The sequence below is a fragment of the Mesoplodon densirostris genome, chromosome 18, assembly GCF_025265405.1.
Source record: "Mesoplodon densirostris isolate mMesDen1 chromosome 18, mMesDen1 primary haplotype, whole genome shotgun sequence".
Taxonomy (NCBI): Eukaryota; Metazoa; Chordata; class Mammalia; order Artiodactyla; family Ziphiidae; genus Mesoplodon; species Mesoplodon densirostris.
This window is the reverse complement of record NC_082678.1, coordinates 47,579,111-47,601,875: the sequence shown is the minus strand read 5'-3', so window position 1 is coordinate 47,601,875 and position 22,765 is coordinate 47,579,111. Positions and strand designations below refer to the sequence as shown.

General features: G+C 42.9%; 1 protein-coding gene across 2 annotated transcripts in view; it reads right to left on the bottom strand.

The window, feature by feature from the left end:
- SMG6 (SMG6 nonsense mediated mRNA decay factor) overlaps window positions 1-22,765 on the bottom strand; it is a 232,781-nt gene that overhangs the window by 209,839 nt on the left and 177 nt on the right. Inside the window, exons 1-8 of one of the 2 annotated variants that reach the window (XM_060082916.1) lie at window positions 22,497-22,583; window positions 18,629-20,363; window positions 17,882-18,074; window positions 17,287-17,397; window positions 14,172-14,278; window positions 13,847-13,925; window positions 5,382-5,492; window positions 4,802-5,014 (exon numbers count right to left, since the gene is read on the bottom strand). In XM_060082916.1, the coding sequence (XP_059938899.1) occupies window positions 4,802-5,014; window positions 5,382-5,492; window positions 13,847-13,925; window positions 14,172-14,278; window positions 17,287-17,397; window positions 17,882-18,074; window positions 18,629-20,358 (2,544 nt within the window). In that variant the 5' untranslated portion in view covers window positions 20,359-20,363; window positions 22,497-22,583. Of the gene's footprint in view, window positions 1-4,801; window positions 5,015-5,381; window positions 5,493-13,846; window positions 13,926-14,171; window positions 14,279-17,286; window positions 17,398-17,881; window positions 18,075-18,628; window positions 20,364-22,496; window positions 22,584-22,765 lie in introns of those variants that run through there. The other variant, XM_060082915.1, reaches the window with a different exon arrangement.

Below are 22,765 nucleotides of genomic sequence, written 5' to 3'. Positions count from 1 at the left end.
AAATGTGTATTTGAAAGCTCATTTGGGTTACTGTCCAAAAAGAAAGGCCTAAGGAGGACCAGGAATAAATGTGGAAAGGTCATTAAGAACTTCTTAATAGTGTGTGGATTACTGAAATAATGAATGATAGCTTGTAGTACTAGTGGTAGTAGAAATAGGAAAAAGTAGATAGATTCAAATTATGTTTAGGAGTAGACCAAACAGCTCTTGATATTGACTGGATGTGGGGTACAGGAAAGGAAGGGGTAAAGGATGACTCAAGTCTCTAGCAAGAGCACCACTCACATCCTAGCCTCCAGCCATACTGAATGACTTGCAGCTCCCTAAGCCTTCAGCCTGAGAGTGGAAATGCCCTTACATCATCCTTCAGCTACAAAGTGCCTCCTCATTCTAGCCTTACCTAACCATGCCCATTAGGTGCTTTAATTGATGCTCCATAGCCTCTCAGCCTTACCTTTATCACAGCACTTGGCACACTGCATTATAATATATAATATAATCATATGTTTCTGTCTTCCCCTCATGACTGAGTGCTCCCCAAGGTTAAAAATCATTTTTGGTTGTTTTAATCTCTGTATCCCCAAAGCCTAATTACTCAAACGTCTGTGAATAGATTCCCACTTCCCATCAACTGTATGTTCCTCTTGCAGGGAATAGAGATAGCAAGCTAAGTTCCTGGGGCCTGCTGTACGGAAGAAAAGGATATGGGAACATGGCTTGAGCCTGAGAAAGCAGGTAAAAAAGGCAGTGTGGTTTCCTAACTGGATAAACAGAGAGCTATGAAACTGCAGGCTTCCTCCTCAAGTGCTGGTAGTATAGAACTAAAAGTCCAAACCCAGAGATGTAAATTTAAAAGAAATTAAGGATGGTGTATGTACCCAAGGATGATGTATAGGCTGAAAATATATAATCAGCTTCAACAATAGTTTAGAAAACAAATTACCACATTTTACTCTGCACACATCTGTGATCATCTGAAATTTTTACTAAAAATATATTCGTATGTTATTTGTATAATTAAAAATAAAATAATAAAATGTAATGGATCCAATGTGCAGCTCAGAGAAGCTACACATTGAATAAAAACACATGCCATATGATCCAGCAATCCGACTCCTGGGCATATATCCACACAAAACTCTAATTTGAAAAGATACACGCACCCCAATGTTCACAGCAGCGCTATTTACAATAGCCAAGACATTGTAGCAACCTAAAAGTCCATCGACAGATGAATGCATAAAGAAGATGTGGAAAGGGTGTGGTGAAAAGGGAACCCTCCTGCACTGTTGGTGGGAACGTAAACTGATACAACCACTATGGAAAACAGTATGGAGGTTCCTTAAAAAACTAAAAATAGAACTACCATATGACCCAGCAATCCCACTCTTGGGCATATACCCTGAGAAAACCATAATTCAAAAAGAGACATGCACCACAATATTCACTGCAGCACTATTTACAATAGCCAGGACGTGGAACCAACTTAAATGTCCATCGACAGATGAATGCATAAAGAAGATGTGGCACATATATACAATGGAATATTACTCAGCCATAAAAAGAAACAAAATTGAGTTATTTGTAGTGAAGTGGATGGACCTTACTTCATACAGAGTGAAGTAAGTCAGAAAGAGAAAAACAAGTACCATATTCTAAGGCATACATATGGAATCTAAAAAAAAAAAAATGGTACTGATGAACCTAGTTGCAGGGCAGGAATTAAGACGTAGACATAGAGAATGGACTTGAGGACACGGGGTGGAAGGGGGAAGCTGGGGCGAGGTGAGAGTAGCATCAACATATATACACTATTGAATGTAAAACAGTTAGCGAGTGGGAAGCAGCAGCATAGCACAGGGAGATCGGCTCGGTGCTTTGCGATGACCTAGGGGGTGGGATAGGGAGGGTGGGAGGGAGGGGATATGGGGAAATGTGTATGCATATGGCTGACTCACTCTGGTGTACAACAGAAACTAACACATTATTATGAAGCAATTATACTCCAATAAAGATCTATAAAAAAAAATCACTTTCCTTTTCTTAAAAAAAAGACATGATAAATATATATATATATATATATATATATATATATATATACACATATAATGGAATAGTACTCAGCCATAAAAAACAACGAAATAATGCCATTTGCAGCAACATGGATGGACCTAGAGATTATCATACTAAATGAAGCGAGTCAAAAAGAGAAAGACAAATACCATATAATATCACTCATATGTGGAATCTAAAATATGACACAAATGAACTTATCTATGAAACAGACTGACAGACGTAGAGAACAGACTTGCAGTTGCCAAGGGAGAAGGAGGGGTGAGGGAGGGATGGATTGGGAGTTTGGGATTAGCAGATGCAAACTATTATATATAGACTGGATAAACAACAAGGTCCTACTGTATAGCAGAAGGAACTATATTCATTATCCTGTAAGAAACCATAATGGAAAAGAATATGAAAAAGAATATGTATATATATATGTATAAATGAATCACTTTGCTGTATACCAGAAACTAACACAACATTGTATATCAACTATACTTCAATAAATTTTAAAAATGAAAAAGAATAAAAATACAAACTTACAAACACATTGCTTAAAAAATAAATAAAACACCTAATGGAAGAGAGAAAGCTATAAAAGATTAATTATAACTTTTATGAGAGATACTCCCTAAGTTTGAGGCCAAGGCCAAAGAAAGCCATAAAATGCTTTCTCAAATTGTCATTGTTGCTTTCATTTTAAAGACACACAGTGGGGCTTCCCTGGTGGCGCAGTGGTTGAGAGTCCGCCTGCCGATGCAGGGGGCACAGGTTCGTGCCCCGGTCCGGGAAGATCCCACATGCCGCGGAGCGGCTGGGCCCGTGAGCCATGGCCACTGAGCCTGCACGTCTGGAGCCTGTGTTCCGCAACGGGAGAGGCCACAACAGTGGGAGGCCCGTGTACCGCAAAAAAAAAAAAAAAAAGACACACAGTGGAGCTAATCAATAGAACAATTTCTCTCTTATTCAAATAGGCTTCCAGTTCGGGGTGGTAATATTCAAACTAGAAGAGGCAGTAGTGAGGGATTCTACCATAGCAGCAACCCCTCTGAAGCACTTTGATGTACTGGGGCCCCATGCACACCATGACATATAGCAAGTTGGTAGTTTCATTTATAAGCAATGACTGCTTTCCAAGTCATCCAGAAAACAGCTAAAGACTAAAGATATAGGAAGATAAATGGAAATTTTAAATCAAACCCCAAAGGACACGTCCTCCTATCCCACCACCTTTGACTCATTCTTAGACAACCATGCTTCCAACTTCAAAGAGTAAATAGAAATCATCAAAAGGCCCTCCCTGGGCTCCCCTGGTGGCGCAGTGGTTGAGAGCCTGCTTGCTGGTGCAGGGGACACGCGTTCGTGCCCGGGTCCGGGAAGATCCCACATGCCGCGGAGCGGCTGGGCCCGTGAGCCATAGCCGCTGAGCCTGCGCGTCCGGAGCCTGTGCTCCGCAACGGAAGAGGCCACAACAGTGAGAGGCCCACGTACCGGGAAAAAAAAAAAAAAAAGGCCCTCCCTCATCTTCCTCCTATAATACAAACTTACCTGCATCCCCAATTATCTGTTCCTCCCTGCCCTCAAGCACAAGAAAGAGGGGTTCTCTTACCTTCCTTCAGGCTAATCCCCTCATTTGTACTCTGGATCCTACTTCTTTCTCATCAACTGCAAGGACTTTTCCCTGCCACCTATCTCCTTTCTTTCTTAGACCTCGAACCTATTTATCATTATGTTCCTTCCTTGAGTAGCTGAAGCAACTCTCTCATGACTTCAGTACCATCTATAACAGGATGCCTTCAAGTATCTTCATCTCTGGCCTAGATCTCTCTCCTCAGCTTCAGATATCTGCTAGCCTCTAAATATCTCCACGTCAATGTCCTATAGAAATTCCAACATGTCCAAAACTAAACTCATCATCTTTCTCCTAAAACCAAGACCATCACTCACCCAGTTTCCAAATGAGAAACCTCAGTGTTACTTTTGATTCCCTCTTCTCCCTCAGCTCCCCATGTCCAGTCAAGTCCTTTGGATTTTACCTCATTAATATACTTCTGTCACTTCTCCCCATCTGCAAAGCCATTTCCTGGTTCAGGTCCTTCTCACATCTCACTTGGATTACCGTAGCACGCTCCTACTCTTCTTATTTCTGTCTTACCCTTCTCCAAATTTTCCACAAAGCAGCCAGAGTCATATTTCTAAAGTGCACACCTGACATTTCCCTATTTAAAGCACTCAATAGCTCCCTACTACCTTCAGGATAAAGGTCAAATTACTTATTACATGACCCTTCAAGGCCTGGTCCCGGATTACCCCACCACCCACCCCTCTATAAATTTTACCCTCAAGGCACAATGAACCCGCCATTTGCAGTTTTCCAACTACTGTATCCTCTCCCTAGCTTCAAAAATCCCACACAGAATCCTGAAGCATCATATTGATGACTATAAACCCAAAGCAGCAAAAAACCGTCATCCTATACAAATCCTAAATTAATCTTCATTTAGAAAAATTACTTTTACTAAATTCTACAGTGCCACATAGTGGTGAGAGAGGGAAGCGAATAGCAAAGGTAAAGGAAGTGTAGGTGGAGGGCGCAGATGAGAACATCAAGGAGCCTGAAGTGATCTGCCTTCCCTGAGATGAATGGGAAATGTCTGTGCAGTGCTCCATGGCTGCATGTACCCGAACACTCACGCGTACTCAGCTAGTCTTGCTCATAACATCACCCTCAGGAACTTACATCACTGGGGCTCAGGCTGCCCAGCCCATTCTCCTGCTCAGAATCCTTCCCAGACTCAGTGCCCTGGGAGGACCGGGGATGGGAAGGATGAATCCAGATCTCCAGGCGAGTGGTGTCATCTCCAACATGCCGGAAAGTGGATTTCTTTGCTTTCCGCCATTGGTCGGGGCTCAGTTCCAATTCCTCGTGTTGCTTCTTTTCCATCTGTTCTGCCTGTACGACACACAAACATATAAGCTCAGACTCTCCTGGGATTCGGCCAATCAAGAGAAGTGCTCATCTCACCTGAGTCTGTTGCCCAAGAATTGTAAAAAGTAAAGACTTTGCCATCGTTCCACAGTAGCAGAGTATCATCTGTTTTGTCTCATAAAAGTTATTAATTCTGTAAACCAGATGCTGTGGGCCCTGGAGAGCTCTCCTAAAGATGAGTCTGGTTCTGCATAGAGACTGACTGACTCCCATCAGCACAGCCCGAGGGGACCCCTTCAGGACATTATCAGTCGTTTCCTTAAGGACACAGAGACACTAAGAGAAACACATTCTTCTAGGAAGGAATGATTCTGCCTGCATCCCCACTCACCTTCCGTTTGGTCTCTTCAAACAAGCTCATGAGACTCTCCTTGGCAGTCAGGATAGGGTTGCTGGCAGCTAGACTGCGCATATAGTAATAGACGGCATCAAGCTTCCTCCTCTGCAGAAAGAGGTCAGAGACACTGAGTCAACCAGTTCTCTTCTGGACTCCAGCCTGAGTCAGCAGACCCAGGAAACCCTACCATCCCTCCCAACCTGTGCTCCAAGCTGTGAGGAGTTCCAACATGAAAATGAGACAACTATCCACGGGAGAAGCCATGGCGAGTACATCAGAGCTCTCTTCTTGCCCAGTACTATGTCTTACATGTAGACCAGTACTATGTCTTACATGTAGAGGTACTCTTAAAGCCACAGGCTCAGAAGCAGGAGAAACGAATAAAGAGCCTCACAAAATACGAAACCAGTTATGTTTTCTTTTTAGAGAAAGAAAATGTTCAGCATGTACTAATTATTGTTTTTAAAACATTATAAATAGGGCCTCCCTGGTGGCGCAGTGGTTGAGAGTCCGCCTGCCGATGCAGGGGATACGGGTTCGTGCCCCGGTCTGGGAGGATCCCATATGCCGCGGAGCGGCTGGGCCCGTGAGCCATGGCCGCTGGGCCTGCGCATCCGGAGCCTGTGCTCCGCAACGGGAGAGGCCACAACAGTGAGAGGCCCACATACCGCAAAAAGAAAAAAAAAAAAAAAAACATTATAAATAACAATGGCAATATCACTGATTAAGCATGGCTAAGTGTGAGGGAAATGATCAGCACTTCATAGATATTATGATATTATTTCCAAACCTAAGGAAACTGCCCCACAGGGATTACTATTCCCGTTTTAATGATGAAGAGATAGGGGCTCAGGAAGATTCTTACATAACTTGCCCAACAAGGTCTCAAAGCCAAATCCCCTAGTATTTGAACCTAGGTCTGCCTGGCTCCTAAGTTTATGTTTTCACTACAACATACTGACTCCACGAAGAAAAGGAAACAAACTATTATCCAATGCATGCAGCAAATAAATACTTCAAGTCCATTTTAAAACCAATTAATAAGTAAAAGAAAGGGAGAGGGTCAGAAAGAAGGAAAAACACTGAAATAAAGGGGGAAAGAATATCAAAAAGCCTTTCTACCTTTCTATCATATACATTGTTACCTTTTCTGTCTCAAAATGCACCTAGACTACTACCTCCCTCTCTCCCGAGCACCTACTCACTCTTTACAAGTCCCATCTTGCATTCATCTAGCATGGTTAAAGGTGTACATTCGAAGCTCAACTGCCTGAGTCTGAATTTGGTCCTGCCATTTATTAGGTATAACCCTAAGAAAGTCAACCTAGAAAGGTTTCCTTATTTGTAAAATGAAGATATTCACCAAGATATATGGCTCCTGAAAAGATTAAAATTCATATAATATATACAGTTTAACAGAATATCTGGTACCCAGTTTCAGTCAGTTAAGTGGGAGCTATCTTTAATGTTATTCCAATTACGCCACTCATTTGAGTTTACAGTATTTTATCAGTTCTACAATGATTTTTTTCATATTTTAACATCTCTGAAATCAAGATACAACTCAATCACTATCTACCATCATGTCTTATTTTAATTCACATTCTTCGTTCTTAGTGGTACAGGAAGTGATGTATCTAACAATCAGTTGCATCATACTGCATCAAGTCTAATTTGTATCATTGTCTATACACCTCACTTGTCTTCTCAACAACGTTTTCTTTCAGGACAGAAACCATATCAAATATTTACCACTCACAGCACCTAGCAAAGCACTGTGCACAGCATGTTCTCAGTAAATACTTGAGATCCACTGAATGAAAGGTTACAGAAAAGCTGAGCAAGTGATCTTAAAAGACAACTGGGGGCACTTTTCTGGCGGTCCACTGGCTAAGACTCTGTGCTTCCAATGCAAGGGGCACGGGTTCAATCCCTGGTCAGGGAACTAAGATCCCACATGCCACTTGACATGGCCAAAAAGACAGACAACCGGGTTAACACAGAGAAGGAGGAGGGACAGAGGAAAAGAACTTGAAAAGAGTACTAACTTAGGTAAGAGGTCCATGAAAGAAACACATACCAATTTAATTAGTGTAGCAACAGACAACTGAGGGAAGACACAAGGTTAACACTCAAGGGACTTCCCTGGTGGTCCAGCGGTTAAGACTCACACTCCCAATGCAGGGGGCCTGGGTTCAATCCCTGGTCAGGGAACTAGATCCCACATGTCGCAACTAAGATCCCACATGCCGCAACTAAGACCCAGCACAGCCAAATAAATACATATTAAAACAACAAAAAAAAAAGATTAACACTTAAAAATCAGTTGTATTTCTACACATTAGTAGTGAACAATCTGAAAAATTAGGAAAATAATTCCATTCATAATAGCATCAAAAATAATAACATACCTTTATATGTTAGGAATATTTATATCTTAGGAATAAATTCAACCTAGGAAATGCAAAACTTATACACTGAAAATGACCACACATTTCTGAAAGAAATTAGAGAAGACCTAAATAAATGGAAAACATCCTGTGTTTGTGCAGGAGAAGACAATACTGTAAAGTATTGTCCACCATATTGGCATATTGGGATGCAGGAGTTCTTTGTATATTCTGTTCTTTATATATTCTTTATATATTCCCCAAAGCAATCCACAGATTCAGTGCAATCCTTATCAAAATCACAATGACTGTTTTGGCAGAAATGAAAAACCCGATCCTGAAATCCATATGGAATTCCAAGGAACCCCAGATAGCCAAAACAATCTTGAAAAAGAAAAACAAAGTTGGAAGACTCACATACCCAATTTCAAAACTTACCACAAAGCTACAGTAATTAAAACAACGTAGTACTGGCACAAAGGTGGACATATGGATCAATGGGAGAGAATCGAGAGTCCAGAAGTAAACCTATCATACATCAACTGACTTTTGACAAGCATGCCAAGACTATTTAATGGGGAAAGAACAGTCTCTTCAACAAATGGTGCTAGGAGAATTGGATGTCCACACGCAAAAGAATGAATTGGACCCTTACTTCACACCATATACAAAAATTAACCAAAAATGAATCAAAGACCTAAATATAAGAACTATAAAAAATGTATCCCTGTATTTTCTTCTAAATAAATAAATAATAAATCTTAACTTTTAATTTGGTTAAGAGTTTCTTAGCTATGACATTAAAGCACAAGCAACAAAAGAAAAAACAGATGAATTGGACTTCATCAAAATTAAAAACTTTTGCGGGGAACTCCCTGATGGTGCAGTGGTTAAGACTCCAAGCTCCTAATGCAGGGGACCCCAGTTTGATCCCTGATCAGGGAACTAGATGCCACATGCCACAACTAAGAGTTTGCATGCCACAACTAAGGAGCCTGCCTGCCACAACTAAGGAGCCCGCCTGCCGCAACTAAGACCCAGCATAATCAAATAAATACATAAATCTTAAAAAAACTTTTGTGCATAAAAGGGCACTATCAAGAGAGTGAAAAGACAACTCATAAAATGGGAGAAAATATTTGTAAATCACATATCTGATAAACGTTAGAATATATAAAGAACTCCTACATCTCAACAACAAAAAAAGACAACCCAATTTAAAAATATGCAAAGGATCTGAATAGACATTTCTCCAAAGAAGATATGCAGATGGCCAACAAGAACATTAAAAGATCAGTACTCATTAGGGAAATGCAAGTCAAAACCACAATGCCATACAACTTTGAAGCAGTTAGGCTGGCTACTATTTAAACACACACACACACACACACACACACCCCAACAGAAAATAGTGTGTGTTAGGAAGGATGTGGAGAAACTGGAACCCTTGTGCACTACTGGTGGGAATGTAAAATGGTGCAGCTGCCAATATGGTGATCCTTCCAAAATCTGAAAATAGAATTACCACATGACCCAGCAACTCCACTTCTGAGTATATATTCAAAAGAATTGAAAGAAGAGTCATGAAGAGGTATCTGCACACTCATATTCATAGTAGTATTATTCACAATGGCCAAAAGGTGGAAGTGTCCATTGAGAGATGAACAGATAAACAAAATGTGGTATATACATACAATTGAATATTATTCAGCCTTAAGGAGGAAATTGACATGAGCTGTAACATGGATGAACCTTAAGGATATAATGCTAAGTGAAATAAGCCAGTCACAAAAAGACAAATACTTTTAAGTTCCATTTATATTAGGTAACTAGAGTAGACAAATTCACAGAGGTGGGAAGGTGAAGAAGGGTGGTTGCCAATGGCTAGAGGGAAAAATAGGGAGTTGTTGTTTTAATGGGTAGAGAGTTTCTGTTTTGCAAGATGAATAGAGTTCTGGAGAGTGATTGCACAACAATGTGAATGTACTCAACACTACTGAACAGTACACTTAAAAATGGGTAAGATGGGAATTCCCTGGTGGTGCAGTGGTTAAGAATCCACCTGCCAATGCAGGGGACATGGGTTCGAGCCCTGGTCTGGGAAGATCCCACATGCTGTGGAGCAACTAAGCCCGTGCACCACAACTACTGGGCCTGTGCTCTAGAGCCCGCAAGCCACAACTACTGAGCCCAAGTGCCACAACTACTGAAGCCCACGTGCCTAGAGCCCATGCTCTGCAACAAGAGAAGCCATGGCAATGAGAAGCCCGTGCACTGCAACGAAGAGTAGCGCCGCTCTCCACAACTAGAGAAAGCCCGCATGCAACAACAAAGATCCAACAAAGCCAAAAATTAATTAATTAATTTAATTTTTAAAAAATGGGTAAGATGGGGCTTCCCTGGTGGCGCAGTGGTTGAGAGTCCGCCTGTGGATGCAGGGGACACGGGTTCGTGCCCCGGTCCGGGAAGATCCCCACATGCCGCGGGGCGGCTGGGCCCGTGAGCCATGGCCGCTGAGCCTGCGCGTCCAGAGCCTGTGCTCCGCAACGGGAGAGGCCGCTTGGTTTTATGTGTATTTTACAATTAAGAATTATTTTTTAATTTTCGTAATTAAAAAAAATGGGTTAAGTACTTGAATAGACATTTTTCCAAACATCCAAATAAGCATATGAAAAGATGTTCAATACCATTAGTCATTAGGGAAATGCAAATCAAAACCACAATGACATACCACTTCACACTCACTAGATCTGCAGATGTCAACAAACTGATTCTAAAGTTTATATGGAAAGGCAAAACATCCAGGATAGCCTACACATTATTGAAGGAAAAGAAAAAAGCTGGAAGAAAAAAAAAAAAAAAAAGTTGCGAGACTGACACTACCCAACTTCAAGGTTTGCTATAAAGCTACCGTAATCAAGGTAGTGTGGTACTGGCCAAAGAACAGACAAATAGATCAATGGAATAGAATAGAGAGCCCAGAAATAGACCCTCACAAATATAGTCAGTCGATCTTTGACAAAGGAGCAAAGACAATTCAATGGAGAAAGGATAGTCTTTTCAACAAATGGTGTTAAAAACAACTGGATATCCACATGCAAAACAAAGAATCTATACACAGACCTTACACCTGTCACAAAAATTAACTCAAAATGTACCGTAGACTTACATGTAAAATGCCAAACTCTACAACTCCTAGAAGATAACATAGGAGAAAATCTAGGTAACCTGGGTTCAGTCATGCCTTCTTAGATACGACACCAAAAGCAGAATCCATGAAAGAAAAAGTTGGCTAAGTTAGATTTCATTAACCTTGAAAACTTCTGCTCTGTGAAAAACACTAAGAAAATGAAAAGAAAGCCACAGACTGAGAGAAAATATTTGTAAAACACATGTCTGATAAAGGACTGGTATCCAAAACATAAAATGGACTCTTAAGACTCAATAAGAAAACAAACAACCCAATTTAAAAATGGGCAAAAGATCTAAACAGACACATCACCCAAAATACACAGATGGGAAATTAGCGTATGAAAAGATGCTCTACCTTGTATGTCATTAGGGAATTGCAAGTTAAAACGAAGTTTAACACAAATAGGATTTTGCACACCTATTAGAATGAGGAAAATCCAGAACACTGACAACACCAAATGCTGACGAGGATGCACAGCAATAGGAACTCTCATCCACTGCTGGTAGGAATGCAAAATGGTACAGCCACTATGGAAGACAGTTTGACAGTTTCTTCCAAAACTATACATACTCATATACACTACCAAACGTAAGGTAGATAGATAGTGGGAAGCAGCCGCAGAGCACAGGGAGATCAGCTCGGTGCTTTGTGACCGCCTGGAGGGGTGGGATGGGGAGGGTGGGAGGGAGGGAGATGCATGAGGGAAGGGATGTGGGAACAGATGTATATGTATGACTGATTCACTTTGTTATAAAGCAGAAACTAATAAAAAAAAAAAAGGGGGGGGGGGGAAAGAAAAAAACAAAAAAAACAAAAAAAAAACTATACATACTCTAACCACACAACCCAGCAATCACACTCCTAAGTATCTACCCACATGAGATGAAAGCTTATGTCCACACAAAAACATGCACATGAACATTTATAGCACTTTTATTAATAACAGTCAAAATTTGGAAACAACCAAGATGTCCTTCAGTAGGGGACTAGATCAACTGTGGTACATCCATAGAATGGAATATTACTCAACAATAAAAAGAAAAGAGCTATCAAGTCACAAAAATAACCCTAAATGCTAAGTGAAAGAAGCCAATATGAAAAGACTACATACTGTATGGTTCCAACTATATGACATTCTGGAAAAGACAACACTATAGAGACAGTAAAAACATCAGTGATTGCCAAAGGGTTGGGGGAGGGAAGAAGGATAAAGAGGTGGAGGGTGGAGCACAGGATATTTTTAGAGCAGTGAAAATACTCTTCATGATAATATAATGGTGGATACATGTTATTATACATTTGTTCAAACTCAGAGTGTGCAACAGTAAAAGTGAACCTTAGTGTAAGCTATGGACTTTAGTAATATAATAACGTATCTATACTGGCTCATCAACTGTAACAAATGTACTACACTAATGCAAGATGTTCATTAATAGGGAAAACTGAGAGCTGAGGAAGTACATGGGAACTCTGCACTTTCTGCTCAATTTTCTATAAACCTAAAACTGACCAAAAAAGAAAAAAAATATTAAAGAAGAAAAAACCCACAATGAGGTATCACTTCATACCCACTAGGTTGGTCATAATCAAAAAAATGAAAAGTAACAAATGTTAAAATGAACATGAAGAAACTAGAACTCTCCTACACTGCTGGTGGAAATGTAAAATGGTGCAGCCACTATGAAAAACAGTTTGGCAGCTTCCCAGAAAGTTAAACATAGAATTACCATATGACCCAGCAATTCCATTCCTAGGTACAGACCATAATTAATGGTTAATTTTGTTACATGAATTTTACCACAATTTTTGTTAAAAGCCATTGAGGGGAAAAATTTTTTTAATTATATTTTCTAGTGAACAAGAAAAAAACCAATTCATTAGATGATTACAAAGAAGAAAAACTGGGAAAGGAGACAAGAAATGAGAGAGAAGGGAAAACAGAAGATGGATAAGAATAAAGGGGAGAGAAAAATAAAGCCACAAAGAGGGGTGAAAAAAAAATCTCAACGCATATCACAAAGAGAATAGGACAGAGGTAAAAAGCAGAGAGACAGAAAGATTCAATAGATTCTGCAGGAAGTGTATCTGTAAACCACATTACTTAATCAACAATTTCAATCCATAATTAAGTATTAGGAATATTTTTGAATCTTTGTAGAATAAAAATATCAATTCAAACACTGTTTATTTGGGCAATGAATTTTACAGTATTAAGAAAACTCTCCCTGCTAATGAGCACGTTAGCTGCTTCTTAAACCTTTGGTACTTACCAGTGGTCCCTCCCCCTCCCCCTTGAAGTCAGCTTCCTCACTAGGGGCTCTGTCAGCTCCCAAGGCTCACCTTCAGAGGCACATTTAGAGGAGTTTGGTAAGATCTAAAGAGGTACAATTTGGCACTTACGGTGCTTCTGCTAAGGAGACTCCTTAGGTGAAAAGCTAAGATGAATAAGGGGATGATCTGAGGAAAGGAAGGAAGGATGTACTTCGGGCTAGTTGAGGACTTTAAAGGGGAGAGATAAAGGGAGCCTTATTTTCCTTCTAGAAATGAGTAACCTAGTTCAACCTAGGGAAGGGAAACAAAAAAAGATTCAGAGCAGAAGCCTTGGTCAAAAACAAAGAGCGATGTTTGGCTGGAGAATAAGCATTCCCCTAGGAACTTAAGTGCAGTAAAAGTGGATTTAACTGAAGTGAGGGATCCCTGACAACTTACCTCTGAAAGTAACAGTAACAAAAGAGGAGTTTGAGGATGGGAGGCAGAAGGGGATATGCTTCACGTTATAGCGTTCAGATGAAATCTAGGTCCAGGAGCTGACGCTATCAAAATCCATATTTCTAACATACTGCCTGCAAAGTACTTCCACATCCAAGATTTCTTACCGTATACACTGCCAGCAGAGCCAACTGGTTATAGGGGCGCCCATTCTTGGGAGCAATGTGCTGGGCTTTCAGGTACCAGCTGTAATAGAAAAACAGTAAAAAAAAAAAAAAAAAAAAAAAAGTTCTCTATCAACATTTTCCCAATTCATCACCTGATAGCCCTTACTACTTAAGCTGTAAACTTGGAGTGGTAAAGCATGAGGCAAATAGGGTCACCTGTAGGACATAATATATAGGCGGCAGCTCAGGTGGCCCACTGCTCTTAACAGGGCTTGGATTAAAGCCACACAGGGAAGAGGAGTAATGAACAAGAGGCAAACAGTACCTGCGTGCTTTCCCGTAGTTTGCCGTGTCATTGGCTTGCTCTCGATACCTAGCAATATCTCCTTGACAAATCATACATCGCTGGGCACTGATCAAGGCATATTTTACCTTCAGGAAAAATGATCAGTTAGTAGCATATACCCAAGAAACTCTAACTTCAACCCCAAAGGACAGGGATGGGGTCAAAATAACAGAGCAGCATTAATAATAAGGCACCAGTAGTCCTCAACAAAGCAAAAAGTTTTCAGTCTAACCTTGACTAGAAAAAAAAGCCAACAATGTGATGCAAAATTTACTGAGAAAGAGTGCAAAAGGGAGAGGAGGTCATCCTTATTTCGAGTCCCAGTCAAGTGGAAGAAAACATTCTGACTCTCTTTGTAGTAGCTGTGTGATCTCAAGTAAGTCTTTGGGACTCAGTTTCTTCATCGGAATATAAAAATACCTATTTCACAGGGAAACTGTAGGGAATAAGTGTAAAAATACAAATTATAAAGTGACATACAGGGAATTCCCTGGAGGTCCAGTGGTTAGAACTCGATGCTTTCACTGCTGTGGGCCTGGGTTTGTTCCCTGGTTGGGGAACCAAGATCCCACAAGCCACGCAGTGCGGCCAAAAAAAAAAAAAAAAGTGATATACAAATATTAAAATAATTGTTTACTCTGTTCTTTTCCTGCCGTCATCTTTCTCTCCTCAAACTGTTAATACCACTGTATTGTGTTACTGCATTGCATCCCCTTTGCAAGACAATAATAGTTCCCTAAAACAGTAAGTTACCCTTTAGCAAACACCTACAACGTGCCAGGACTGAGTAATACTACATATGTTTCCTCACTGATGGGCTTGGCGTCTGTCACTCAGTGAGAAAACAAAAGAGTAAACCCTTAACAATCCCAAGACACGTACCCAACCAAAAAAACCTTCCTAAGGAACATCACTTCATAAGATATAATACCACTCCACCCACAGACAAGAAATTACCATGTCACTGAATAAAGAAGTAGATACTGACCCCACAGGAAGGCTCATTTACTAGCTAAGTGAGTAGCTACTGCACATCACCCTGCTAACATATAACTCAAAAGTATGCCTCGGCAAAGTTATACATCACTACATGTCATACACCTTCAGAGTTCTGACTGCTCCACACATTCCCCCTATGAATGAACACCAAGAATCCTTGCTATTTAACTGGTAAAGCACCAAGGAAACTGCTATGTTTCCACTCTACAGCCACTTTGCTACCTCAACGGGGGGAAGGGAAAAAAACAAATTTGGCCAAAGGCTCTCCACTATCCTCAGAATAAAGTACTAGATGGTCCAGCCTCTGCTCACCTCTCCAGCACCACTTCCCCTCTCACTCTCTGTGCCTCAGACTAGGCTTTTCTCAGTGGTGCTTTATCACATGGTGCTTCTCCCACTGCAGGACCTTCACATGCACCGTTCCTATTGCCGAGAATACACCTTTCACCTGGCCAACGTCTCCGGTCTTCAGCCTCTGCTTAACTGTGACTTCCTCAGGCCTCTATGATCCTCCAAGCCCCTTCACGCCACACCCCGCAACATCCTCTGCGGAAGTCAGTGCATCTGCAAATTACCAATGCAACACCTGTACTCATCCCTAATCAAACTCTAAACTCAGAGCTGGGAACATGGCTTTCTCGTTCCACACTGAATTAGGTGTGCCTAGAATGGCACCTGGCATGGAGGAGGGACTCAACAGATACTTGCTGACAAGTAATAGAACCCGTGCACGGCAGTTCATCAGAAGGAGCAGAAAGGCAAGAGGAAGCCTCTGTTCCATAAATCACACTCCTTTCTCTAATGAATCAACCTCTTCCTCTCCCCCGGCCCTTTCCTCTCAACATGTAATTACGCTAAAGTCTCTCCAAGCTTAGAAGCAAACTTCTCTTGACACTCTGTCTTTGACTACTATCTTCCCTTCTTGCCTTCACAGCCTTCTTAAAAGAACAGTCTAAGTTACCCTCTCATTATATCTGCTGCCCCACTTCTCACTCACGACTATCTGGTTTCCATCCTCTCCAACTAATATAACTCGTGGTAAGGTCCTCCAATCCAATGGACAGTTTTTAGTAATCTTAACATTTGAGGATTTTACAGCACTTGACAATTTTACCCACCACCACTTTAAAAATCTGACCCCCTGCTCTCTGGCTAGCTTTCCTGGTTTCCCAACTTCTGCTTCAACTATCACCTCCACATTGATGACTTCTGAATCTCTATCACCAGCCCAGCTCTTTCTCCTGAGCTCCAGACAGACCATAACATGCATTTGTTCATCTTCAAGTTCCTCCACCTAAGCTGATCCAAAACTAAACTAACCTCTTCCTTCCCAGCCTCTCTCCTAGGGCACAATATGGGAGATGATCTGGTCTCCTCATGCCTCCCATCTCATCATTCACAGCTCACCAGCCAGCAATTCAATTCTACCCCCTTATATCTTTCCAAGCTGTCTCCTCTTCTCCACCTCCACCACCTCTACCTCAGTTCAGGCCCACGCCTGACCCTCCTACTTCTACTCTGGCCCAAACTCATCCATTTGCCAGAGTGACTGGTTCCAAGAACAAATCTATGCTATCCATTTGTTGAAAATCGATCAATAGCTCCTCACTGCTTTCAGGAAAAAATCCAAACTCTTCAGCGTGGCATGTAAGAGATTATGATCCATCCCTTCCTACTTCATCAGCTTTACCTCCTCCAACAGCCCAATCCACGTTACAGACAACAGCATGCTGACCTCTTGTACTTTCCCAACGAGGCATGAGTCTCTCACTGCGCCCTGTGCCAAAACTGCCCCTTCCGCTCCTAGTCATGTTTCAAAACTCAACTTGACAGTCTCTAAGAAACCTTCCTTGACCCCCACCAGTCTAAAGCAGATTCAATTCCTTCCATGCCCCTTCAACACTCTATATATGCCACTGCTGTAGTACTCCTGACAGTACATTAGAGTTGTTGGTTTAACTGGTCTGTTCCCCTAGAGGGCTGTATCTTTCATTCTTGTATACTCAGCACCTAGCATAGTGCCTAGCACATAACTAACACCAGATAAATGCTTACTAAGTGAGTGAATAAATTTAAGATAAAGAAGCTGGCTTACTGTCTTTCGTAATGGCTTGCTGCGAATGGCAAGACCGTCCATGTAGTCCTCCAGTTTGAACTTGTAAGTAACCTGCAGCTTCTGAAGCAAACTATCAAAGAAGTCACTACCCTATAAAGAGAAAAAATAAGAATCAGCCGAATCAGCCTGTTCTGATCCAATCTACCCAGAAAGTGGGGCAAGTGACCCTTTCACAGTTTTGTTAATGCTCAGCCATCTGATGTAAAAGGAGGCATATACAGTATTTAGTGGCCACCAACTAAGCACAAGACAAATTGATAGCATAAGCCTTTCAGTGGTTTTAAAGATATGAAACACACACACACACACACACACACACACACACACACACACACACACACACACACACCAGCTAAGACATTCAGAAAGCTTCCAAGCTCAAAACTAACTCCAATTGTCAGTAAATTATGGTGTCAGGAAGTAACAGATGTAGGGTAGGCCTAAACCCAAGAAAAGAGCATACAGTTTGTTGTCAATGTTCTGTTATAAAACATAGTATTTTGGGTGGTAAAAACCCATCACAACTAAAGGATGTTGAAGTCTTTACCCTGAGGACATAAAGATGATGGTTTACCTCATCCAAGAGCTCCAAAAGTCTGTTCCGAATCTGTTCTGGGTTCTCAACATTCGGATCCTTGAGAAGCTGCCTGAACTTCTCAATCACCTGATAGAAAGCACTCTTCCACAGGATCTGATCCACATTCTGATTATCAGAGAACTCAATATCTAATAGAATACAGCGCTCATACAGCTGCAGCAGTTCAACTCTGGAATAAAACACATGCAACTTCTAGCTCCGAATATACCACAGCAAAGGCTAGACCCAAGATCTGAGGTTCCTACAAATCAAACACCTTCCTTGGCAGGAAATCCAAAATGCCACCAGGTATAGTACTCACTCTAGTTTCCATTCTGCACAGCAGAATGTCATTCTAAAGACAGTTATGTCTAGGAAAGTAGTTCTTCCCCATATGCCTCCACCTAAATTTAACAGCCAAAGTAAAACCTTCACCACAAGTTACATGTTGTTCATTTCTTGGCACTTTAGAAAGTCTTTCCTTTTCCATATCCAGATTCCATGTTCTCTTAAAGATTTTTTTCTTCTTAAAGAAAAAGTGGGAAACATAATCATTTCTAGGACTAGAAACAAAATGTTCTGTTCCGTTCTTTTTCCAACTCCCCTTCCCTTACAAAAATCAATGTGAAAGGGAGATAACACCCGGCAGCTTACCTAAAAGGTTTCTACCTTCCTCAGCCATGGGGGCCTGCACACCTCCAGCTTATCCCCATTCCCCTCTAGCCAGGGTGGAACCCACCGTACCTGAGCTGAGCCATCTTCTCCAGGCCCTCAGGACTGATGCGGTCCCTGGAGAGCAGGTTGCTGAGCTGCAGTTCTTGGTTGTCAGCCACCCGGAGAAGCCGATGTAGTTCCTGTTGCTGCATGTTCCTCATGTGTTGCTCCATCTCCTCAGGACTCATGGTGCTGGCAGGGAGGGGGCTACAGACATACTGTCCTGATGGGGTTGGGTAGCCTGGGTAGTAAGGCGCTGGGTACACACCATTTGTAGGGCCCACCGGGTACTGCAGAGGGCTATAGCCTGTGTAAGGATACTGGGAGGTGGGGCCTGGTGTCCGGGGGTAATAATAAGGGTTGTCTGAGTTTTGAAACTTATAGTAAGATGCTTGGGCCTGGCGTGAGTCACCCCAAGAGGTAGGGCTGACTTCATCATCAGTGTCCAAGAAATGTAGCTGCGGTGTCTGGCTCTTTAGAGCAGGTTTCTGATCAGGATTGTTTGGGTCCCACAATCGTCGAGTGGTGCCTCCTCGGCCCCAACTCCGAGATCCCTTACTACCAGATCCAAATAAAAGCCGAGGTCCCAAAGGCGTAGACTCTGGAGAACCGGCTGAATTGACAGACAGGGTGGTATGGGCAGGCAGAATCAGAATGCCACGGCCACGACCCCGAAGTTCTTGTCTCAGGTTTTTGTACTCCTGCTTCTCAGAGCCTTTGCCCCCACTGCTCGAGCCTCTGTCTGACTTTAACCTATCCGAATCCTCCCTGGCTGACCTCACCATGGGGGCATCTTTGTTCATGGTTTCTGCATCAAAAGTAACACGAAGAGTGCCTCGATTTTCTTTACCATTGCTTTTCTGCTCTCCCTCCCCACAGCCAGACCAGCTTCTTTCTAAATGTTTCTTCCTTTCTGAGCTCCTCCGTGGCCCATCAGACTCATCAATTCTGTCCTCATCCAAGGAGTCAGTTGAGGACATAGATACTTGTTTCTTCAGTCGTGGCCTCTCCTTGGTCCGATCTTGGCGGCGGCGGCGACTTCCATTATCAGTCAGGCCAGTCCCCTCGGCACTGTTGTTGCTACCCGCTGAGCTGGTACTGCAGGTGCGGTAGCGGTTCCTTCGCTTGTCTGAGCGGGAGTAGCGCTTCACAGAACCTGGCTTCCCCTGAGCTGGGTCGTCATTCACCTTCTTCACGCACTCCCCTTTTTCAACCCTCTTTCCTTTTTCCCCCTTGGCAGCCCTTATCCTGTCACCACTTGGGCTCTTTTCTGCCTCCTCTTTGTCTGGCTTGTTCACAACCTCCTCCTTCACATTTCCCCTACATGCATCTTCCTCTACTCTCAGTTGTTCTACCTGGTTGAGGATTTCTTCCTCATCCACCCTGCTGGTCGATTCTTTGGTACCAGTCTGCAAACGCCTTCCAGGCTGATAGATCTGCATGTCAGGTTTCTTTGTTCTCTTGATAATTCTTAGACTTCGATCCTCTTGTCCAACAGTCCTAGGAAAAGACTCCTGTGCCCGAGTATTTTCTGGGTCTACAGGACCATTTTGCTGTGGGCTGTCTTTGCAGACATCTTTAATGAGCTGTGTACCACTTCCAACAGCAGAAGAATCTCTGTCATTAACAATTTCATCCTTAAATTCGTGACCTCCAGAGGGTTCCTTGATTTTAGGTCTGTTCCTTAGTCGGGAAAGACCAGGCTTATAGATTTCCAGATCTGGGCGCCTGTTATCTTTGCGCTGCCTGGGCTCCTTCATGTTTTCTGTGATGTTGGAGAGAGTGTTGGGGAGGAAGAGGTAGAAGAATAAAGGGGAAGGAAAGGAAAAGGAATTGTCATTAAAAGTCAAGCAAGAGGGACTTCCCTGGTGGTCCTGTGGTTAGGTATCCACCTGCCAGTGCAGGGGACATGGGTTCGATCCCTGGTCAGGGAACTAAGATTCCACGTGCCATGGGGCAACTAGGCCCGCGCACCACAACTAATGATCCTGTGTGCCACAACTAGAGAGAAGCCCACGTGCACTGCAATGAAGAGCCCACATGCCATAACAAGAGACCCCACATGCCACAACTAAGACCCCGATGCAGCCAAAAAATAAACAAACATTAAAAAAAAAAGTCAAGAAAGAATTACACATTGATATGTTAATACTGGTGGACAAGGAAGGAAATTTCTGCAGAAACAGAAATTCTACTAGGTTTACAATATTTGTTCAGCAACTGGCAAAACTAAGAACTTAACTGTGTTGGAGCTACCTACACCTGAGTTGGGGAAACAAGGAATAAAACCTACATTCTCTTGTTACCCAAATCATATTTGGATCCACAAGACCCCAAACTATCTAATCATTGATAGAATAAAAGATCTCTAACCAGTTCTGCATTGGACTATTCTCTGCTATAGAGCCCTCAGCTCCATCTTGGTCTCTTCTTCTGCCTCTAACATTTTTCCAGTGTGGCTGAGTCCTTTTAACATATTAAGGGGTTGGGGGCGGGGAGGGGGGAGGGCAGCGAAAAAGAGGAGTATGCATAACAATCCACAGTTCTGGACATCTCTGGAGAAAAAATTTGCAACTCCAGTCACTGAACTTGGCCAGGACAATCCTCTTCTTTAGGATTTCAACCACCCAATCACATACCTCCTGTTGAAGCAAACAGGAAGCAGTTCCTTTCACATTCTTCAACTCCACTCATGCTCACCAACTCTCTAACAGCAGCCAGAAGGGTCCTTCCAAGGAAATACTGCTCAAACTGTCATCATTAGAATACTGAGACTAACTGCTACTATGATGATGTTATATGAGAAGGAAAAAGTTCCATAAAGGAGCTTTTCCTGGAAGATGATGGAAGTATTGTGACATGCTCTCAAAATACCAACGACTGGGGCACTCAAGAATAAGAGAACAAGACTTTAGAAACCACTCTCCAGGCTCCAGGAACTTACAGAATGACAGATAAGCAAGCATCAATTTTTTTACCTGTTACGTTTATCTGTTAAGGGGAGAGTCTACTGTAAATAGCCACTAAACTGTTCAGTGGGGAAGAAACAGGAATTAGTGAGATTACTGAGTACACTCAAAATGGAATGTTATAGAAAATCCTACTACTGTTCTATAAACACAAATGCAAACAAGCTCATAACAGGGATCACAGGCTCCAGCATTTATACCCATGGGTGTAACGAAATTGGAAAAAAAACAAAACCACAAAACCCTGAAGTTTAAGATACTGCTTCAGTATTTTCTGAAGTCTAAAAGACTGCTTCATCCACTACGAACAAAGGTAAAGCAGTTAACTCCAGAACAGCACACCCTCAGCAGTCTGTGTAAGCTGGGAGGTGGGGTGGGAAGAGCCACTACCACTTTCCAACAGAGGAGGGAGAAAACCTGAATAATCCAATGCACACGACCCATGAAAACCAATTTCACAGACTTCTGCCACAAGCCTGCAGGAATATAACTACCATTCTACACGACTCCACTGCCTAACCCAAGAGAGGTGAGACACCAGAATCTTCCTTGGTGCTTTCCTGGTGTGGCTGGAGACTTTAACTTGCAAGCTGAACATTCTCCCTGATAAAAACTGCTCCCACACATGCCAAAGCCAAACCAGAGTAGAGTCAACTCTCTGAGATCCTGGATCCCTCCGGTGGCGCAGCCTTCAGAAGCCTGCCTTGGGGGAAAAAAGTTCAGCAAGGAAGTCCCAAGCTGTTGAACCTTCCTCCTCGATGTTCCCAGCTCCTTCCAACGCTAAAGAAACGACGGGGCAGGCCTACGGATGACTCCTCGGGGAACCATACACCCCGGGGGCCTCCACCAGACCCCGGAGCCCACTCCTTTCCGCGTCCCCTGACGGCTGGGAATCCTGTGAGAGAGCTGGGGCAATGGGGAACAGTCACCTTCGCCGTGAGAAAGGGGGCGGAGGAAGGAACCCGGGCTGCGCTCTCCCGGAGCGGCCGGAGCTGGCAGAGCCCGACCCGGCAGAGCCCGACCCCACACCGGCTCTCTGGCTGGTAGAGCGGGGAGGGACCGCCCTCGGCCCCCGCCCCCACTGTTGGGGGAAGGGGCGGGGGCTCTGGAGCGCCGCGAACTGAGCGGGGAGGAGGCAGAGGAGGAGAGGGAGGCGGGGCGGGCAGGCCCGGCCCAGGAGCTGGGCGGCGCGACTCAC